The sequence below is a fragment of the Perca fluviatilis genome, chromosome 17 (assembly GCF_010015445.1).
Source record: "Perca fluviatilis chromosome 17, GENO_Pfluv_1.0, whole genome shotgun sequence".
Classification (NCBI taxonomy): Eukaryota; Metazoa; Chordata; class Actinopteri; order Perciformes; family Percidae; genus Perca; species Perca fluviatilis.
The window spans coordinates 21,963,849-21,982,520 of NC_053128.1; the positions used below are offsets into that span (position 1 = coordinate 21,963,849).

Genomic DNA, 18,672 nt, shown 5'->3' on the forward strand with positions numbered 1-18,672 from the left:
GGAAGACTGTCACGAAAATATGTGCGAATATTCTTCACGGCACAATAAAACTCCTTGGACTACAAAACTGGCTTCGCTCCATCTAAAGACACCCACATGGGTGTCTTTAGATGGAGCGAAGTTCAAGTCATGGTGTTTGTATTACCCTCTACCATAGCATTTGAATACATTTTAATCATGGTCGGAATAACCCTAAATCTTACTTTACTGAGCTTGACTAGAAAAACACATACGCATTGTTGATGGAAAGTAAGAGAACAGAGTCATTTATTTATTCCTGTATGTAAGCACATTATATTGATGGATTCTGGTGGGAGAAAAGAAGAATGCAGACCAAGTATTCACTGCTGTGTTGACAAACAGTATCCGATCGTTGCATAAAACGACAACTTGGTGTGCATTTCTGACAGCCATTTGTCACTAGAAAATGCGTGTCGCGACAAGGAAGTTGAATTGATCCCATCTATCGATTAAAAACGATCCATAAAAGTACAAAACAGTTCCCGGTTCCACAAATTTCAACCTTGTACAGTCTGTTATCCACATCTGGATGGCAGATGTCCATTTGACAGGGAACGGATGATGGAGAGAAGCGATGAAGACTGAGATTCTGTATTTCACTTCCTCTTCCTCCTCTTCAGGGCCTTCCACTCTCCCTCCTGAGTGGCCAAGCTGCCAAAGAGCTCCCTCACTTTCCTCTTTCTCTCCGAATCTCTGAAACACAGAACGTGTGACGAGTTAGAAGTTTTTACTAACAGAACCATTTCACAGAAACATTCTGGCGGACCCTTTGTGTTATCCGTACCTGTTCATGACCTCATTCAGCTTCTCTCTGGCCAGGAATCTCGTGTCCTTCCTGATCTCCCTCAGAGCGCCCTTGAATTCCTTCTTGTATTTGTGCTGCAGTCGCTCCCTCTCTCTCTCCTCTCTGGTGCTGCCACGCTTCTTTCCATAGTCCAACCTGACAAATATTAAAGAAGCAAATGAGATATTTAAAGCAGATGCACAACCAGCAAATGCGCATGCCAGTGTTGTCGTACTCGAGATTGGTCTTGGTCTCACTTTTTGAAGGTCTCGGTCTCGGAATCGACTGCATGTTTACTCGGTCTTGTCTCGGTCTCGGGCTTTTATTTCAAGACCGGTCAAGACCACAACTGCATGGATTTCGCTAAATTGCCTGTGCATTGTCTGATTAATGCCTATGTGTTAAAACTTGCAAATGCAACCAATAACTTCACTTATATCTAATTTGAAATGTGTTACCGTAAACCCCCCCCTCTCCCTGCCCCCTTTACACACACTCCCAAGAAAGCGAATGCGGGAGACAGGAGGAGAAGCTCTGGCTGTCTAACACAAATCTGCTCTTGGTCTTGGTCTTGGTCTTGACTCAAACCCTCAAACCCTGGGTCTCGATACACTCTGGTCTTGGTTTAGGTGGTCTCGACTACAACACTGGTGCATGCCTTAACTCAGCTTCGTGACGTGGCAACTCATTTCAACAATAATGAAAACGTGTTGCTTTTGTAATTAACTGGATTATCACTTACACTTCAACAATCTTGGGTGTGAGCAGCTTCAGAGGAATTGGCTTCTTCCTCTCTAAAACCAGCCGACTGTGAGCCACAGGAGCACTGCCGATGGCCTCCAGGATCTCACCGTGAAGCTCCTGCAACAAAACAGCAAACACGGTTATTAAGGAGAAACTGACAACAGGATACTTTGAGAGAGAAGGAGAAAAAGATAGACCTCGTATCAAAACCTCTTTTGGGCACCAACCTGTAAAAGCTCTGGTAATGTTTGGGCTGGAAGATGTTTGGAAAGCAGCGATCTGATTGGCTGGAAGATGCATGCAAAGGATGTGAGGTCTTTGTAGAGCAGGCAGCACCGCTTCACCAGGTCCAGGCAAGTAGACAGACACATCAACCTGCGGAGTGATACATAAACACGGATGATCATCTCAGTTTTACAGTTTGATATTTTTCTCATGGTTATTAGACTCCTCAATAACCGAGCCACACCCACAGCACTCGATCACCCCCTCAATCTACTCTCCGCCTTACCTCCATTGGCATGTTGGCAGGAGTGTCGTTCATTCTTCATATTTATGAATGTGCAGTATATCCATATGCATATACCATGTGACCAATGTATGTGTTTGCGTATCTAGAGCGTGAAACATGTACATGTTCATGTCTCAGGAGAAACACACATTTCCTGGGACAATTAATGGTTTCTATCTTTGCGTAGTCTTAGATTCACTTTTGTCTTCAATCAAGGCTTAGGTGCAGCACCCGAGTCGTTTTGGGCACCACCTAAGCCGAACGAATGTAAAATCAACTGTATTTGCAATGAAAAATTAATAAAACATTGTTAAAAAAACATCATCATCAAAAACTAACTAACTGACTTTTCTCAGATCTAATGATTGTAGTCGGTCCCCCAGTGGTCTTCTTTAGCAAGTTTAATATATTATCTGCTCTAGCTTTTCCAACGTGTTAGACACAGATAAAGTGAAAAAAACAATGGTCTAAAATTATGTGAAAAAAAAAAAAACATTTTTATTGAAAAAAAAAAATTCTTAAGGGAGGACCCCTAACCCCCCTGCCAAATCCATGCACCCAAGTCTGCCACCGACCTAGGGGACGCACTGACAGCCAAGCAGGCAGCTCTGTGATGCTGTATTTAGGCACAGCAGTGCTTTGAGCTAAATGCTAATGTCAGCATGTTAGCACGCAATGACAGAAAGCTGATATTAGTAGGTGTAATGTGCAATAATGTTCTTAGTTTAGCATGTTGTGTTGCTAATAGCTGTCATTACTTTTACAGGTATTTGGTCATAAACTAAAATCTTGTAGAACGAGAAATAAAATCAGTGGGATACATCTTGTAGAATCCATGATGGATTCATGTTGTCCTGAAAGCCAGAAGAGGTGCGTAATACTATGCGAGAGGAAATTATAGCTCCTTAAACGGTTTCTAGTTTAGTCTACATTGTAGAGTAATAGGTAGGAACCGTTACTCCAGGAGTTCAACACGGTGTGTCAAAATATTCATCTTTACACATTTAGACACACTGTGGCCGTCATGCAGTGTACACTCACTCTGCCCCTTCCTACCCAAATGCTGCATCACTCTAACCACAGCTCCTAGACTCCTGACACACAGCTGCTGGTGTGGCATTAGTCACGGTGAGGTCTGAAGGAATGCAGGAATCAGGATACGACCGGCCACCCAGGTGTGAGGAGCATGAGTCACATGCAGCGCTGTGTTTATAACAGTGTGGATCAGACCTCAAGGTATTTTAAAGATGATATTTAGAATTGCAGCACGCCTCAGTCAGTTATTGGGAATTAAAATGCTTCTGCTTTCAAATAGAAACACTGTATAAATGAATGCTTCTTTTGGTTAATGGTTACAGACATAAAAAAAAAAAAGGCTTAATGATTTTGAATTTCTAATCTTTGTAATTGATATTAGATACATACATGATTAAATGGCGTTTATTCTGTGTGACTTGCAAGGTTTACTTATTTTATAGCCAATAAATGAAATGAATTTCTCTCCAAAATAACCGCGTTTGAGTCTGAGTGATGTATGGCATGTTGTATTATTTTAGTCGAGTACAAATACAAATGTATATTCTCATACACTGTGCACAATCATGGACTGCTAAAGTCTGTTTGCAAGCTTTGCTTGGTGCCCACACACCAGCTGCTGTGTGAAACCACGCTGGCGACTCATCAGAATCACACGAGCGAATGGATCAGCTCTGAGCCATACAGTCTAAACACAGTTACAGGTAAACACAGTATGACGGCTTATCTTATCAATGCATTAATAAAGACCCCCAGTACACATTCATTCTTTATCAGCACTGCATGACATGCTAATCTTTTATCAAATGTTGTAAAGCAACTGGTTAAAGAAGAGATCTGAGTGATGCATGCATGTCTGTGTGCTTCCATTTTGTATTTTTCTTTTGCAAAAGAACAAATAAGCTTGTCTTTTCATCACTTATTTATATATATATATATATATATATATATATATATATATATATATATATAAACAAAAAGGTAAATTAATCATTCTAACTTCATTTATTGCCGTTTTATTTTTTTGGGTGGTCACATTCTGGTCCAAACTGAACATGAGAAGCTGTGTGAAGACAAAACATTTTCTCACACTTAATCTCCCTCCCTCTCTTCCTACTGGGCCTATAATTGTCTCCAGGCAAGTGTTCACTCCTGTTATTACATGGTGTTGTTACATACTCAATTCTACATGGCCAATAAGGCATTCTGAGATCTGTGGTGTCTAAATGTCTCTGGGCGACAGCTGTATACACAGTACAGAGGGGTATACAAACAGCATCTGGCTTTATAAATCATTTTGCAACAGTGATCAATCTAAACCAGGGTCAGTAATTCAATAAAGAAAACTACAACAATGCTTGTGTCATTAAAATCTTTCTAATAAGCCTGGATAGGTTCACATTGTTTCTCAAAACATTGCTCACATGCCCATATTGCATTGAAAGATGTGGTGGGGTGTGGCCTTGACCAACTGCCACTTTGCTCGTTTGAAAGCCATGATGTCTCTCTTTCTCATGGGCAGGCCAAATTCTCTGGGAGGGCAAAGCAGAGAAAGGGGAGGTAACCTTTTCCAGATTCCAGATCATCTGAGCTTTCATTTTCTCAAAAGGCAGAGCAGGATACCCAGGGCTCGGTTTACACCTATCACCATTTCTAGCCACTGGGGGACCATAGGCAGGCTGGGGGAACTCATGTTAATGTTAAAAAACCTCATAAAGTGAAATTTTGGGATCTTTAACAGAACTGTCAGGATGAAACAATCATAATCGGGCTGTTCTACACTACTCAATGCACGAATGTTTCACACAAAGTTATGGAACTTCATGGTCAACTCTCACCCTGCCTACTTAGCTTTCAAATCTAATCAATATGGTACCTCATGGCCAAAAGAAAATTGTAAAAATAGATTAGCCATTATTACATTGTTTTGCCAACTGATTGAAATAACATCAAATGAGTGTATGGTTTAGGGGTTTGACCAGCTTCTTTCCCTCCAGGTGTACTCCCCTCCTACCTATGGTGATCTCTGCCAAGCTCATTTTTGAGTTCCAGGCGTTGGGTCGCAGACAATGGAAGGCTTTTCTTGCTCCAGCTCTGGCAAGACTCGGAGTCTGACAACACCAGCAGATCACTGCACTTGCCTGATGGCTTAAAGGGCGGCACCACAGTGCAACCTGCAACACAATGTCAAAGTCTATCAGCTCGGTTTCACCTTACAAACGCTGGCACCAAATAAAAAGGCGTGATAGAATTGTGGAAATGCGTTGTGGAACATGAGTGTGCAGCTACCTAGAGCCGTCTTGTCCTGCACGGCCAAATGTAGCGTTCCAGCCAGGAAGTTGATGAGCTCAGGCAGGAAGCGCTTTGAAAACGAGACGTACTCCACTGCCAGACAGCACAGCGCTAAACCGGACGTCACGTCCTGTAATGATCTCACTGGACACTAAGGACACACACACACACACCATTAGTGCGGAAAATCAAAAATCCATTCGTTTAACAACATCAATTTTGTGCTATTTAAAGGAAGGACATTCACTTCAACATAACTTCCATGTGAGTGTTTCAGCTGTAGCACTGGAAAGAAAACACCAGTGTAACTTCATACAGCTGTTTTGACCTGGAAAACTTATAATGAATAATTGAAAATGTTTGAGTCATGTATATAGAAAGCCCTTTCTTATCCGGAGAAAATCCACACAAAAAAAGATGACTAAGGAGAGGAGGAGGGCTGGATTCAAACAGAATGAGAGACGGCGAAATCCCACTAGAGGCAAGTTAAGTCAAGGCGGTAGAAAAAAAAAAAAAGCTCTAATGATACAGACAATAAGAAACACACTGAAGACTGTGTGTACCTTGGTGAGAGCCTGGCTGATGTAAAGCAGCGCTGGAGTGGTAACTGGGTGTCTGAAGTCTGAGGTAGGAAACAACAGGGCTGTCACCTTCAGGTAGATGAGCTTGAAACACAAAAACAAACAAAATACTGTTGGTGCATTTGTCAAATACAGAAGAAAGAATATTCTCATTTGATAGAAAGAGCAAGGGGCATCACTTCCACTGAGGATGGGAGGGGACAAACTGCATCTTCCTTACTTTGAATTGAACCTGTACTTTTATTGATAGTGAATACTCTCTTAGGACACTCAAATCAAACCTCAATCAAAGCTCGAGTCAGCATTTGTAGTAAGATGTAAGTACAACATATCTAACCATTTATTTTATTTACATCATTGCCCCTTGACCAAGAGGACAATATTTTAAGCAGAGGCGAGACTGGATAGAGGGCAGTCAAGCATCATTTAAAACCTCTAATCCACCCTGATAAACATTGACATGTTTACGGTATTCACAGTAAATCCATACCATGTCCAGTGCTGGGAAAGCAACATGCCCTTTGACCTCCAGCACCTCCTCCGTGCTATGACCAGCGTCTCCGAGGATGCTCTGCATGGCTTTACATGCTGCTTCCGGAAACATCTGACACAAAGTGTACAACTCTCTACACAGACACAGAGACAGAGACAGAGACAGAGAGAGAGAGAGAGATAGAGAGATAGAGAAATGAGCAGACAATGTTTCATTTCGAGGACTAAACATTTGAGGAGGCAAAACCAGGTGAAAGAAAGCCACTTTTTGAACTCACGGTATGAGCTTATCTATGGTGGTGAGCTCAGGCGGACTCCTGTTGGCCAGTTCTCCAATGTACTCCAGCAGAAAGACAAACAGTTTCTGGGACAAACACAGATAATGTAAGTTCATATGGCGCTGAACGTGACCTGAAACTGGCCACCGAGAACGAGACACAACACTCATTTCCAAAAATATGTAGCCTGCTATATCGTACCTGCAGTTTGAGCTTATTGCCCACAGCCAAACTAGCATGGTTGCTTTTCTGAGTCCTGGCGACAATGAGGCGCTGGTTGTCAGGCGTGTGGCCATGGAGCAAATCTTTCAGGTCGCTGTAGTTCTCTGGAGCTACGAGAGGAGGAAACACAGAATGGTGATGATCCTAATCGCAGGTTTACTCAAGATGCTCCAATGTCTTAGCCTCGTGAGACCGTCCTGATCTCGCGGGCTCCAGTTTTCCACTCGCAGATTTTATGTTGCTTTTTTTTTTTTTTTTTTTTTAAATCAGGGTCAAATTGAGGTCTGATTTTAATGGTCGGTGCTGAGTTCCATACGTTTGTTTCGGTGCGTACTTACCAGTAAATGTGTATGGAAGCTCTGCTTTAGCTGCCTCCTGCTGGGCCTTTATCTCCTCTTTGCTCAGACTCGGTTTAGCACTGGCCTTCTCATCCTCCTGTTTTTCCTCCTCATCCTCGCTTTCTTGCTCGGACTCCAGGTCAGAGTGACCATCTTCTTCCTCACTGCTGCCCTCTTGCTCCTCTTCCTCCTCCTCCCCCTCCTCCTCCTCCTCCTCCTCCTCTTCGTCTCCATCTTCATCTTCATCTTCCTCCTCTGCCTCGGATTCCTCCTCCTCTCCACTCTGTCCCTCTTCTTCATCTTCACCCTTGTCTTCCTCAGACTCCTCTCCAATGTTCCACTTTCCGTCCTGGGCACACAAAAGAAATGTGAATGAAACACATTCTGTATCAACACATGAATCAATAAAAGAAAGAAAGAGAGGAAGATTCCAGGAATAAACCCGTTCTTTATCACACAAGCCCTTCGTATTGCATCGCCTCTTACCTGATAAGACAGGGTCTTCTTGTCGTCCGTATCCAGGATGAAGCCATCATTGAGGTCATCAGCAGACATGTGGATCTGACTCTGAGAACTCTCCCCGACTTCGTCTCCCATCATCCTCCTCAGACGGTCAGCCTGGAGAAAGCAGAAAGACGAACTGTTCTATCACACAGAGCATTCAACTGTGTGCTGACGACAAGAAGCTGATGTCATTGAGATAGAAGCGAACATACCTCTAGTTTCTGCAGCTTCTCCCTCTCCTCCCGGGCGAGCTCCTCCGGGGTTTTCAGCTTCTCCGAGGGCTGAGCCTTCATCTCGAAGCCGAGCTCTCTGACCATCATGTCATACTGTTCCAGCTGGAATGCACCGAGGCATCAGGGAGAGAACAAAAGAAACATCAGCCTCTGACACTGATGAATCAAGGCACACAGCGGAGGAACAACATTTTGCTGATTGGCTGGTGTGACTCTAGTGTACCTTGGGCTTCTCCTCCTCGACGCGTTCACCTTTGGGCGTCTTTTTCACCATCAGAGCCTGGATGCTCTTCCACTCCTGGTCCAGCTTCTCTGTCAGCTCCTGTGCCTCCTCTTTCTGCACCTGTCGTTCCCGCTGAAAACGTCAAAGAAATTCAAGAAAACCCAGAAGTTAATCATCTGGACCACAAGCTAATCTTAAAAAATTAAAATAAATATCAGGGCGCTCAATAATTCTTTCATTTTTAAAATATGCTAAATGATTTCCTTAAAACAGCTGGGCACTGGTGTTTTAAGCTAAAGTTAGTCAAACAGGAGTAAATGGGGCATTTGTCGGGGACTATTTTCAGCTGTGAATGTGGTGCGCTAGTGAGTATTTACAGCAGCAGGAAGATATGGTGCGTTCTTTTTGTCCACCGAAGTCGATCTACGAGTCGTTTTCCGGAGTTACGAACCGGAAGTTGCAAAAAGAACGCCACCGAGATCGTATATATACGACTCGTCAAGTCGTCTGAACTCAGAGGACCCCGAGTTCACTTTCAAAGATGGCTACGTCATGCATCACACGTAGTAAACATTGTGGTTTTCTACAATTTTAAGCACTTTTGTCGTTGTTGTAACTAAATGAAGAAGTCGTACACATAGCAATGTATACTGCTACCTATAGGCATGTCGCTACAGTCTTATTAGGAGTTAAATACCGCCTAATTAGTTATTTTGTAGCTTGTGCAGCTGAATTGGCTAGAGACGCTCGGTTGCTATATGACAACAATGGCTTTAAGCCGAGTCTTGAGCAGAAAGCAGAGCAGTAGCCTAACGTTAATCAAAACGTAATTTTCATGTATCAAACTGTGAGATATATTTGTGTAATATGTCAATAACTGGGTGAATACAATCCTAAATGTTACAAAAATCCATCTTTTCTCCGACTCGTAGTACTGTGTGACAAAAAGAACGCAACAACCCGCGGTTATTCGTTTTTCGACATGGATGTGACGTCACACTCGAGCTACTAGTCGCGATTACAAGACAAAAAGAATGCACCAATATATGTGGGATTAACTCAAAATGAACTAAATCGTGTTCATTGTAATGAAGCTATGGTGCAGCTCATTTAATTGTGTTTTTAATTGTTTTTGGACAACAATGGAGCTCTTTGGCACAGAGGACCAAGCGATATCAGGCTTTAGCTACACAGACAACACTTAGTGAGATCAATTCACTGTGGGTTTAGTTTTTATTTTAGTTTAGTTTTTTTAGATTTGTTCAAAACTTAAAATATAAGATATGCCCTGACTTTTTCTTTAATGACTAAATACAATTCCATATGGGGAGAGTGCAGTTCACTTGTGGGCATATATCCATATTTAACAGAGGGAAAGGGTCTGCGTGAAACCAAGTTAACCAAAAAGGATTGTGCTACTGGCTCACCTTCTCCAGCTTGGACTTCTGGATGAGCTCTTCGATCAGCTCCTGTCTGGACTTGGCCCTGTGGCTTCCTTCCCCCTCCTGCTGCTGCTCCCCCGAGCTTTTCTTTCTGAGGAGGCCCCCTCCTCCGAAGTGAGAGGCGGTCAGCTCAGCTAGATGAGAGAGAGAGAAATAGTGTCACTCAGGGTGCGATTTGTGAAAAAAGCAGAGAGTTCCTAAACTTAAAGGTGCTCTAAGCGATGTTGAGTGACGGCACTTCTAGTTGACATTTAAAGTATTGTCAAACAAAACGGAGGCTAGCTCGCCTCGCCCCGCCCTCCTCCTCGTCCCGTCCCCTCCCCCTCCCTTCAGCACTAACCCCCCAAACCCCACCCCCAAATCCTTCTCATCGGTTATCGGCTGGAACACTGTTTGTTATGTTTTTGTGGTCCAGGTTGGCACAGTTTGTTTTTATTAGCATTTGGGACCCTGGGCTGTCTACAGAGGCCGCGTTTTTTTTTTTTACAGTGTGTTCAGGGGACCGGCAGCTCGCGGATAGTGAGGAGATGTTTGCTGTATGTGACAAAAAATGTTGTAGCCTAAAAAACACCGTTAATGAGTCGTTTTGGTGCCTAAACTTAACGGTCATCGCCACATGACTCATTTTTTCTGGCTAAACTCAACTACCATGGCCCCTGAAAGGACCTTCATCTGGTGGTGCCTGTAGCCGGCTCGCAGTCACCTGTTGGCGGCTAAACAACTGCCGCTGGTAGTCGGCGTCGCAGAGCTCTGTAGCGGCTAAATACAACCAGCAACTGCTGCTCGAATTTTATCGCTCTATGGCACTATAGACTGTTCATGTTACAGAGCTTTACTTAGTTTAAAATACTTCTATTTTTGGTATTTAATAAATGATCTATTGGTAAATTAGCATTGATCCCTTTAAGGGGGAGGGGGGAGATACATTTTGTCCCCACCAGGGATAAAAAAAATTATTCAGCAGAGGCAGGGATATATAGACCAACTGGAAATCCCACGCATCCCCCTGGCGTCACTATTATCTACCAGCTGTGTTATCTATAACAAGACTTGTCAAATCCAGTCGTGGGCTGGAAATGATAAACCTCCACCCAAAAAGCCACCACGTTTGTGAGCTTTGCATTTTGATATTATACATTTCTCTTAAATCATTAATAATTGGGGCAGACACAAACACATGGATTTTGATGGGGAAAAAAATAGATAATTTTTAGACCATGGTAAGCTTGACTGAAGGAGATAGTATTCATAAACATCCCAACATCCGGAAAAACTTAAATTAACTTTCTGTTTCATTTGGTGTTCGGACCCCGGCAAATCTCACCTGACAAAAGACCTTTCTCTTCTGATTCATCGTCGCTGTTCACAAGGTCATTGAATTTCTCCATCTCAGCCAGCGACTGGCCGTAATGAGTCAGCTCCTCCTCCTCGTTCAGGTTGTACACATCCTTCTTATCATGGTTACGCTGAACAATAAAGCACAGTTTGACTGAGAGTTTATTATACATAGTGAGATTTGTTTGACATTGTGAGTAACAAAATGAGTCATGTAAAAATTTCAGAAGGAAGTCTAAGTCGGGACAAACGGCTCCTTAGATAGTGGTATTGCTATACTATATCGGTTTTCACATCGGTCTGAATGCAAGGTTTACTCAGTTTAAAGGTAGTCTCGCATTGCCAGACCTTCCTCCACTGCGCTGCGGAGGAGGGTCTGGCTAGTCCACACAGCATTCCGGGATGGGAGAAAAACAGGCTCTGGTTTATTGGCATTTCTTTAAACCAATCAATATCGTCATGGGCGGCGCTAAGCGTCGGACGGAGCCACGGCGCCACCACAAAATAGCCTCAGGAAGAAACTTGTTTTGGTGGAACATGTGTACGTTCAAAAGTTGTTTTAGTCATGCAACAGAAAACTCAGATTGGACAGATAGTCTAGCTAGCTGTCTGGATTTAGTGATCTGAGGAGCAGTTAATCATAGTCCTCAGAAATCCACTGGAGTTTAAAATTCCAACACAAAGAAAAGAAACAGAAGGTAATGGATATCCGGGCGAAAAGAGCGTGATCCGGTGGAATTTCCGGCAGCACCGGAGCAAACCCGGAAGTGGAACGTCGTGGATATAGACTAGTTTAAAAGGTGACGAGCATGGCAAGACCTGATGTTGGGTGTGTCGTAATGCAAATCATTACATCACTGACCTGTCTCTCCATTGCGAACCTCTTCAGGATTTTGTCTTCTGGTGCCATCTTTGTGTCATACTCTCCAAAGCGCCTGTCAATGAATTTGCTGGACTTGTTCTTCTGTTTGTATTCCTTCAGGAGGGTTTCTTTTCTCTACATATCGAAAATCAAGAATTGCAAATGATTTCTGTCCACTCCAACACACACACAAAGCTCCAACGCGCTACTAAAACATTGATTCTTTATAACAGTTACAAATGTGTTCCCTTAGTGTGCAACAAGAGTTTTGTCAATGCATTATTGATCAATCTATCTGATAAGCAGCTAAAATCTCACATGTATACAAAATCATAAATAATATTTAATAAAGTGTGCAGATTCTACTTTTATCCTCACTTTAACTTGTGCTTAGTTTGTGGTACTTTCTGTCCTCACAAAGGTCTCAGTCTCTCCTGCAGAAAATCCCTCTCTCAGCATGATCCTGTGAGCCCCAGGCTTCACAGCACAGATAGTGTTAAAGGGATGATGAGCTGTGACCCATGGCTGCCAGATACAGTGCTAAAGTAGAAGAGTTTATCTTTTATTTCTCCATTTCATCAGGCGGCAGAATCTTTTATGTTTTATTCAGAGTCTGCCGTCCTTTGTCTTTATTCTGTTGCTTTGCCCAGATTTGTCTAACACTGACATTTTCCACTTCTATGGTATATGAAGCTGCAGTTCCCTGAGTGTTTGGTCAGTTCGGTCAAAGAACCAGGTGCCATTTTCACAAAACATCCTAAGGCTATAAGTATCTCCTGACTGGCCAAAATAGGGGGAATTCATAAGAATAAAGGGCCTAAAGTTGAGAACTCCTACATTTTTGGTTGGTAAAATCAGTCAGCTGCTGTCGGTAATAAGTAATGCACCTCATCACTTTTGCCTTTTGTAAAATTACACTGATTATGATCTTTCAAAAACACAATTTGATGGCAGTTGAAGTAATAAGGATCCAATTGACTGATCAAGAAATTTGTGCAATCCTCTGAGATGTTGGTTCGCGCATCATTTTTCGGCATAAGATGATGCATGATTATGGAATATCTCAACAGTCAGAATTATTCATCAACCCAAAAATCAAATCATTAAATGTACACTTAATAATCACCAACTGTAATAAATTTCTTGAAAGTAAAGTTGATTTCAAAGCATTAACTGGACTGAACTGGTGCTATATACAGAATTATAATTATTTATAATTCTTAGGTGAAACCGTAAATTTCACAGTATCAAAATGCAGATGTTGTTTGATGCCAGAAACAATCCATGAAACAAATCAATATTTTAATATGCTTTACGTAAACATAAAAACCATGTGTTAATGAAAACTATCTATTTATGTAATTAAATGTGCCCCTGTGTTTTGATGAATTATTCATTTCACAGACCGGTCACCTGGCAACGAATCACTGTAGACATGATGAATAAGTTCTTTCAACATCACTATATTGTCAAGAACAGTCATTTTGATTATAAAACAAATATGCTTGTCCATTTAAGGAGTTTAGAAATTGAAGGTAGCAGAAATGTTCTGGTTGTGTAATTGCTTGCAGAAAGAGAGAAGTTGCTGAAGGTGTAGGAGTAAAAACATGAGCATGAGATTTTTTTCTTACCTTATTAATGGCTTTGGATCGAGACACGCCAGGCAGACCCACATCGTGCTTGCTTTTTCTCCCCAGAATATCAAATTTCTTCCTGTTGATTTTCACCTCAAAAGGGTTGTTTTTGATCTCAGTTGAGGTCTTGGTTTTGCGGACCTTGTCGGCCATGCTCCTCTTCTTGGGTGCCTTCCCCATCTCTAACAGAGTAAATTAGTGGACAGGTTGAGCTAACATTACTGACATTACAGACTCTGTTCATCAGGCTTACCTCCATCTGAGAGAAACTCTTACATGATACACCACATGAACTAAATGGGCACTGAAAACCGTGACATTTTGAATTTCAATTTGTGCTGCTATAACGTTAATGGTGCAAATATCCCTCCTGCCTCAGTGAAGTTTCCTTCCCAGAATACTCTGGCAGACTCGAGTATCTCTAATACACTCATGAAAGTGAAAGTATAACAACATGTAATAGAAACGAACATTATACGACACAAGGCAAAACCTGGAGCTACTTTACAGCTAAAGCTAGCTTCGCTATTCAGCCGTCAACAGTTTGTAAACAAACTGACGTTATCACGCAGAGGCAGCGTTTACCTTTTAGTCGCGCAGAGCAGTCGAGTTATTAAATCCAGGCGGAAGAAAACATGGGGCACTAACGCGCTGCCAACCCTGAATTTAATAAATAACACTTTAATATTTTACTATCCACGTTGTTTCACTGGGTTTCCATTTCCAGCATGCACAAGCTTGAGGTCAAAGTTTAAAACAAAGAAGCAGAAAAGAGCTACTTCCGGTTTGAGATTCCCTACAGCGCCTCTAGCGTTGACAAGCTTCAAAATGGCCCTTTTTCACAGCAGACATTTTTGACTTGTCATAGTAGGAAAATTACAGCCAAAGCCGGTCTACGGATATCTATATTAGAAATTATTTTGTACAGCTGAAATTGATAACCTTAACGACGGCTCAATTCCATCAAGTGTCCCAGTAAGCTATTTTAGTGAGTCAGTCATAGATATGTGAGTCAACATGCACAATACCAGGGCCTCTCCTAAGTGGAATGCAGCCATCATTAATGGTTTTGAATACACCTGTGCTTTTCCTACTATGACATGTCAACATGTCTGCTGTGAAAAAGGTCTATAAGCCAAGAGTGTATGGCTGCAGGCTGGAGGCCATCCCGCATCCCGTCTCCAGCCTGCAGCCATACACGACTTCAATAAGAGCACGGGTTACACAGAAAACTGGGTAAAATATAAAGTAGGCTAGTCTACAACACTCGCCAGCCCAGCACAAATACATAAGAACATAATTGAATGTATTTTTCCATAAGTAACATCAAAATAATAAATAGTTTTTATTCTAGTATCTGCAGAAGCTGCATTTGCTCCACCTTGGTCTAGAGATGGATTGCTATTAAATTGTGTTCAGACATTCATGGTCCCCAGAGGATGAATCTTACTGACTTTGGAGAACCTCAGTCTTTTCCTCCAGCGCCACCATGATGTTGACATTTGTGGTTCAGAGTTCCTCAACATCCATCCCATGATTTCCCATGAAATGTAGTCTACAACAGATATTCAAATGTCCCTGGAGGTAATAGTTCAACTGACTTTTCCACTGGTGCTTCCAGCAGGTCAAAAGTTTGTACTTACTTGATGGATTGACACAAAATTTGGAACATTCATGGTTCACAGGCGATGTAGTCTAATTGGTGGTCCTCAGTCTTTTCCTCTAGCGCCACCATGAGGTTGACATTTTAGCTCTTTGTTGAAATATCTTTCTATCTTCTGTGAAATTTGTCACACACGTTAATGGACCCCAGATGATGAAGTGTAAAAACCTTGATCTCTTGACTTTTTATCTGATTTTTATCTCATTTTGTCCAATACTTTGGTTTATGGCCAAATACCTGCAAAAATGAATGACATTCCCAACCGCCTCCGCTGTTTTTTGTGTCAAGTGCAGATTAGGGAATTTTAACATGCTACCACTCTAAACCAATTACATGAAATAAACTAAACTATTGAAAAGATTGACAAGCTATTTAAAATACATAAAAAAGCAGAAATAAAACATGATTTAAAATGTAATCAAATTGTCGAGGTAACAAAGAAACAACGGAATTCTTAAATTTCTTAAAGGAGATTATGAGGAATATAGAGTAACACCCAGACGATTAGCAGAGCAGGAAAAAAAGACAAAAGAAGCTCTGCAACACAAAATGAAGTCTATTTTTGAAACATTTTTAAAATTTTTGCATTCTTATTGTTAAATATATTCTTTCACAACTTAAGGCCTCTGAAGATTACTACTCAAATGGAAAAGTCGGACAAGGGAAAATCCCTCTTTGATAGAGGTTACAACTCATACATGCAGTTAAAAAAAAAAGTTGGAAACCACAGATCTATATAAATGTGACTTTATTGAAACAAACTTACATATAAAAAGAGAATTTGGATTTAAATCTTTACACTAGCTAAATGTAAATGGATGGGATTGAAAATCTCATTTTATTAGCCTAATGAATTATACCAAAATAATTTCTATATTACTGTTAGATTCAAGGACTCCTAACTGTTACCAAGCTTTACTAAACTGATCATACATTAGCTTAGGTTAACTTTATAAGGTCTGCTCTTAAATTTGGAAAGTTAATCAGTTTACGTAAATGACTACAGTCACACAATACTGATTTTCCATAGTGTTTTTTATTCATGGCTGTAAAAGAGGCAGAACCATGAGAAAAGATAGGTGAAGTATTAAGTCTGTAGATGGTATAATGACGAGACATTTAAACTGGAAGTAGTTCAGACAGAGAATACAAATCAGCATAGCTGCAAGATAAAAATAAAATAAAATCTATGGTTGACTCAAATGAAAACCATGACAAGGACTTGAGTCCTAAACCTAAAATAAAATATATAATTCAAATAAAAGGGGTAGTTACAGTCATTTAAAAAGGACAGTACACACTAAGCACTCTACACAAAGTCCTTCATGAGTTAGACATTCTCAGCTTGTATGCAATGATGTAGAAACACCATCTGTTGTGAACAAAGGTTTATTAAGCGCCTTAGATTAGGTGATGCTTTCCGTTAGTTTTGCCTTTTGGTTCATCACGAGTTAGACGGATGACTAACCTTAACTAAAACAGTTAATAATGCATGGAGATGGCCTATGTATTAATGCCCTGCAACCTTAAGCACAGCTCATTTGCAATCACACCATTGTTTACACATCAGTGAGCGAAAAGAAAATGCTTCTCCAGTGTACATTGTACTTGCAGCTGGAAACACAGGTATTCAATGACAAAGTCGTGTTTGCTAAGATCTGAGTTTTACACAGGAAAGTCCAGGTTGAGGGTTCTGACATATGATTGATCATGCAGCTTTCATGTTCTGTAACGATTGTATCTCTGTTTACGACATAACGTGTTGTATGAGCTCCCAGACAGTGGTTTATAAAAGAGGAGGTTCACAGTGCTCTCTCACAGCAATCAATCATGGCTCAATCTACGTAGTGAGAAAAAGCAATACATAACCGAGAACAAAAATGGAATCTCACACAATATGTAGCATTTCTGTCTGCTTCTGACTTTTTACAGAGACTGAGAGAAATTAAGGGGGCAAATGCAAAACAAATCTAGGCTCAAATAATTAAAATAAATGGCAAAAAAAAAGATAACTGAGATTTTTTTTTACACATTCCTTCATACTAAAAGACTTCCAGCAAATATATTATCAACCCTTGGAATAATCAACAAGCACAAAGCTTGTTGACGCTTCCCGGGATGTCTCACACTTAGTTGTGAACCACGCTCAACATCACCAGGTTCAAACATGATCACCTGCACGTTTGCAGCACCGTGGATTCATTAAACCTGTAAGTTAAGGCCATGTTTAATGCTTGTGTGAGTAGAAGATTTTGAGTTTTAAAACTGCCAAATGGGATTTAGCTTGTGGATGATTTAATGAAAATACTCGATTATGGCATTTTCCATTATTAATTACCTGAAAATATCCCAACTGTTTTCTTGGCCCACCAACATGTACTTACATGGGCGCACAGCTTCAGAGGGTAAAATTAGCACTATGCAATTTGTAGTTCTCACTGTCCAAATTGACCACCAGTTAAACGATAGAGTACAAGCTTCTCTTTCTGCATTCACCGTTTTTGAAAAGACACTTGACATATTTTTGATACAATCCCAATACATTCTAGTGGTTACAACAGTTTAGTAATACTCTTTAAAAATAAATGAGGGTGATAAAACCCTAAAATCTCACCCTCAAACCTTAATTAAGTGTGGGCCTGTAGTAATAGACATGCATCAAAGGCCGGATGGAGTGGACTAGACAGAATGCATCACTCACAACTAAAAAGCCTCTAATAATTAAAAACCTTTGTGCAATCAATCATTTTTACACTGTATACAAAATTGGCACACACTAACGAGGAAAAATAGGTTAATAAGCCAGCGACAAATAATATCAAAACAACAAAAAAAGCTTAACTGTGTGTTACTGTGGCTTGCTCGCAGGGTGCATTGATAGCAGACAAGAAGCGAAAATGAAAAGAGGCAGAGGCCAGCCTTGAGGACCGATCCAACATTCTCTAATTTAGGACTCTGTCTTTTTTTTGTTTTTCTTTAAGAAGGAAGGGGTGCGGAACTTCTTTTTCTTTTTGGAGGGTGATTTGCTGGGAGACTCTTCTCCCTCCTGATCGCCAGCATCCGCAGGCTCCTCCACCTCAGCTGCGTCTGCAGTGTCAGGGGCAGAGGGGCAGTCTTCGGCAGGAAGTGCTGGGGCATCGGAGGGGTCATCAGGTGTTAAATCTGGAAGGGTCTGTCTCAGGGTGGCAGCGTCACTCTCATCCTTATAGGTTTGTTCTGGCAGGGACTCTGATGGGGCAGCAGAGAGAGTTAATGATCTCAGAGGACAAACTGATGGATCTGTGCTGCTGAGCTTACACACCACTGAGGCTACAACATATCGACTGCTGAATAAGCTGTTAAATCCACATGATTTTCTACTTAAAAAAAAAAAAAAAGCATTCACTTGTTACTGCACAAGTCCACACAACTTGACTCTTTAGTTTATCCATCTATGATGATTGATAAAATCAGTTCAAGATGATACCGACTTGAAGCA

At 41.2% G+C, this 18,672-nt stretch overlaps 2 protein-coding genes across 20 annotated transcripts in view; both read right to left on the reverse strand.

Moving 5' to 3' along the window:
- Positions 1 to 239: 239 nt before the first annotated feature.
- On the reverse strand, positions 240 to 14,306 carry nop14 (NOP14 nucleolar protein homolog (yeast)). Its single transcript, XM_039780327.1, has 19 exons — positions 14,117 to 14,306; positions 13,529 to 13,713; positions 11,898 to 12,032; positions 11,025 to 11,166; positions 9,686 to 9,834; positions 8,259 to 8,390; positions 8,015 to 8,137; positions 7,785 to 7,916; positions 7,299 to 7,647; positions 6,940 to 7,070; positions 6,739 to 6,824; positions 6,459 to 6,594; positions 5,951 to 6,052; positions 5,385 to 5,538; positions 5,110 to 5,269; positions 1,777 to 1,924; positions 1,548 to 1,666; positions 806 to 961; positions 240 to 714 (listed from the first exon to the last, which is right to left on the reverse strand). Exons 2-19 carry the CDS (start codon positions 13,709 to 13,711, stop codon positions 618 to 620), a joined length of 2,634 nt encoding a protein of 877 aa, XP_039636261.1. The 5' UTR covers positions 13,712 to 13,713; positions 14,117 to 14,306; the 3' UTR covers positions 240 to 617.
- Positions 14,307 to 16,211: 1,905 nt separating this feature from the next.
- The window catches only part of add1 (adducin 1 (alpha)), a 28,075-nt gene continuing 25,614 nt past the window's right edge, over positions 16,212 to 18,672 (reverse strand). For 8 of the 19 annotated variants that reach the window (XM_039779373.1, XM_039779372.1, XM_039779370.1 and 5 more), the window contains one exon: positions 16,212 to 18,422. In XM_039779373.1, coding sequence (XP_039635307.1) covers positions 18,142 to 18,422 — 281 coding nt within the window. In that variant the 3' untranslated portion in view covers positions 16,212 to 18,141. The remainder of the gene's footprint in view (positions 18,423 to 18,672) is intronic. The other 11 variants (XM_039779386.1, XM_039779385.1, XM_039779384.1 and 8 more) reach the window with 4 other exon arrangements.

What these genes read in the sequence shown, in the direction of transcription:
- nop14 (XM_039780327.1), bottom strand. Translation starts at nt 13,711, where the DNA reads ATGGGGAAGGCACCCAAGAAGAGGAGCATGGCCGACAAGGTCCGCAAA. An exon ending in AGAAGTCCAAGCTGGAGAAG is followed by an intron (nt 8,391 to 9,685) that starts GTGAGCCAGTAG and finishes TGACGTTTTCAG; the next exon opens with CGGGAACGACAGGTGCAGAA. An exon ending in TCGAGGAGGAGAAGCCCAAG is followed by an intron (nt 8,138 to 8,258) that starts GTACACTAGAGT and finishes GGTGCATTCCAG; the next exon opens with CTGGAACAGTATGACATGAT.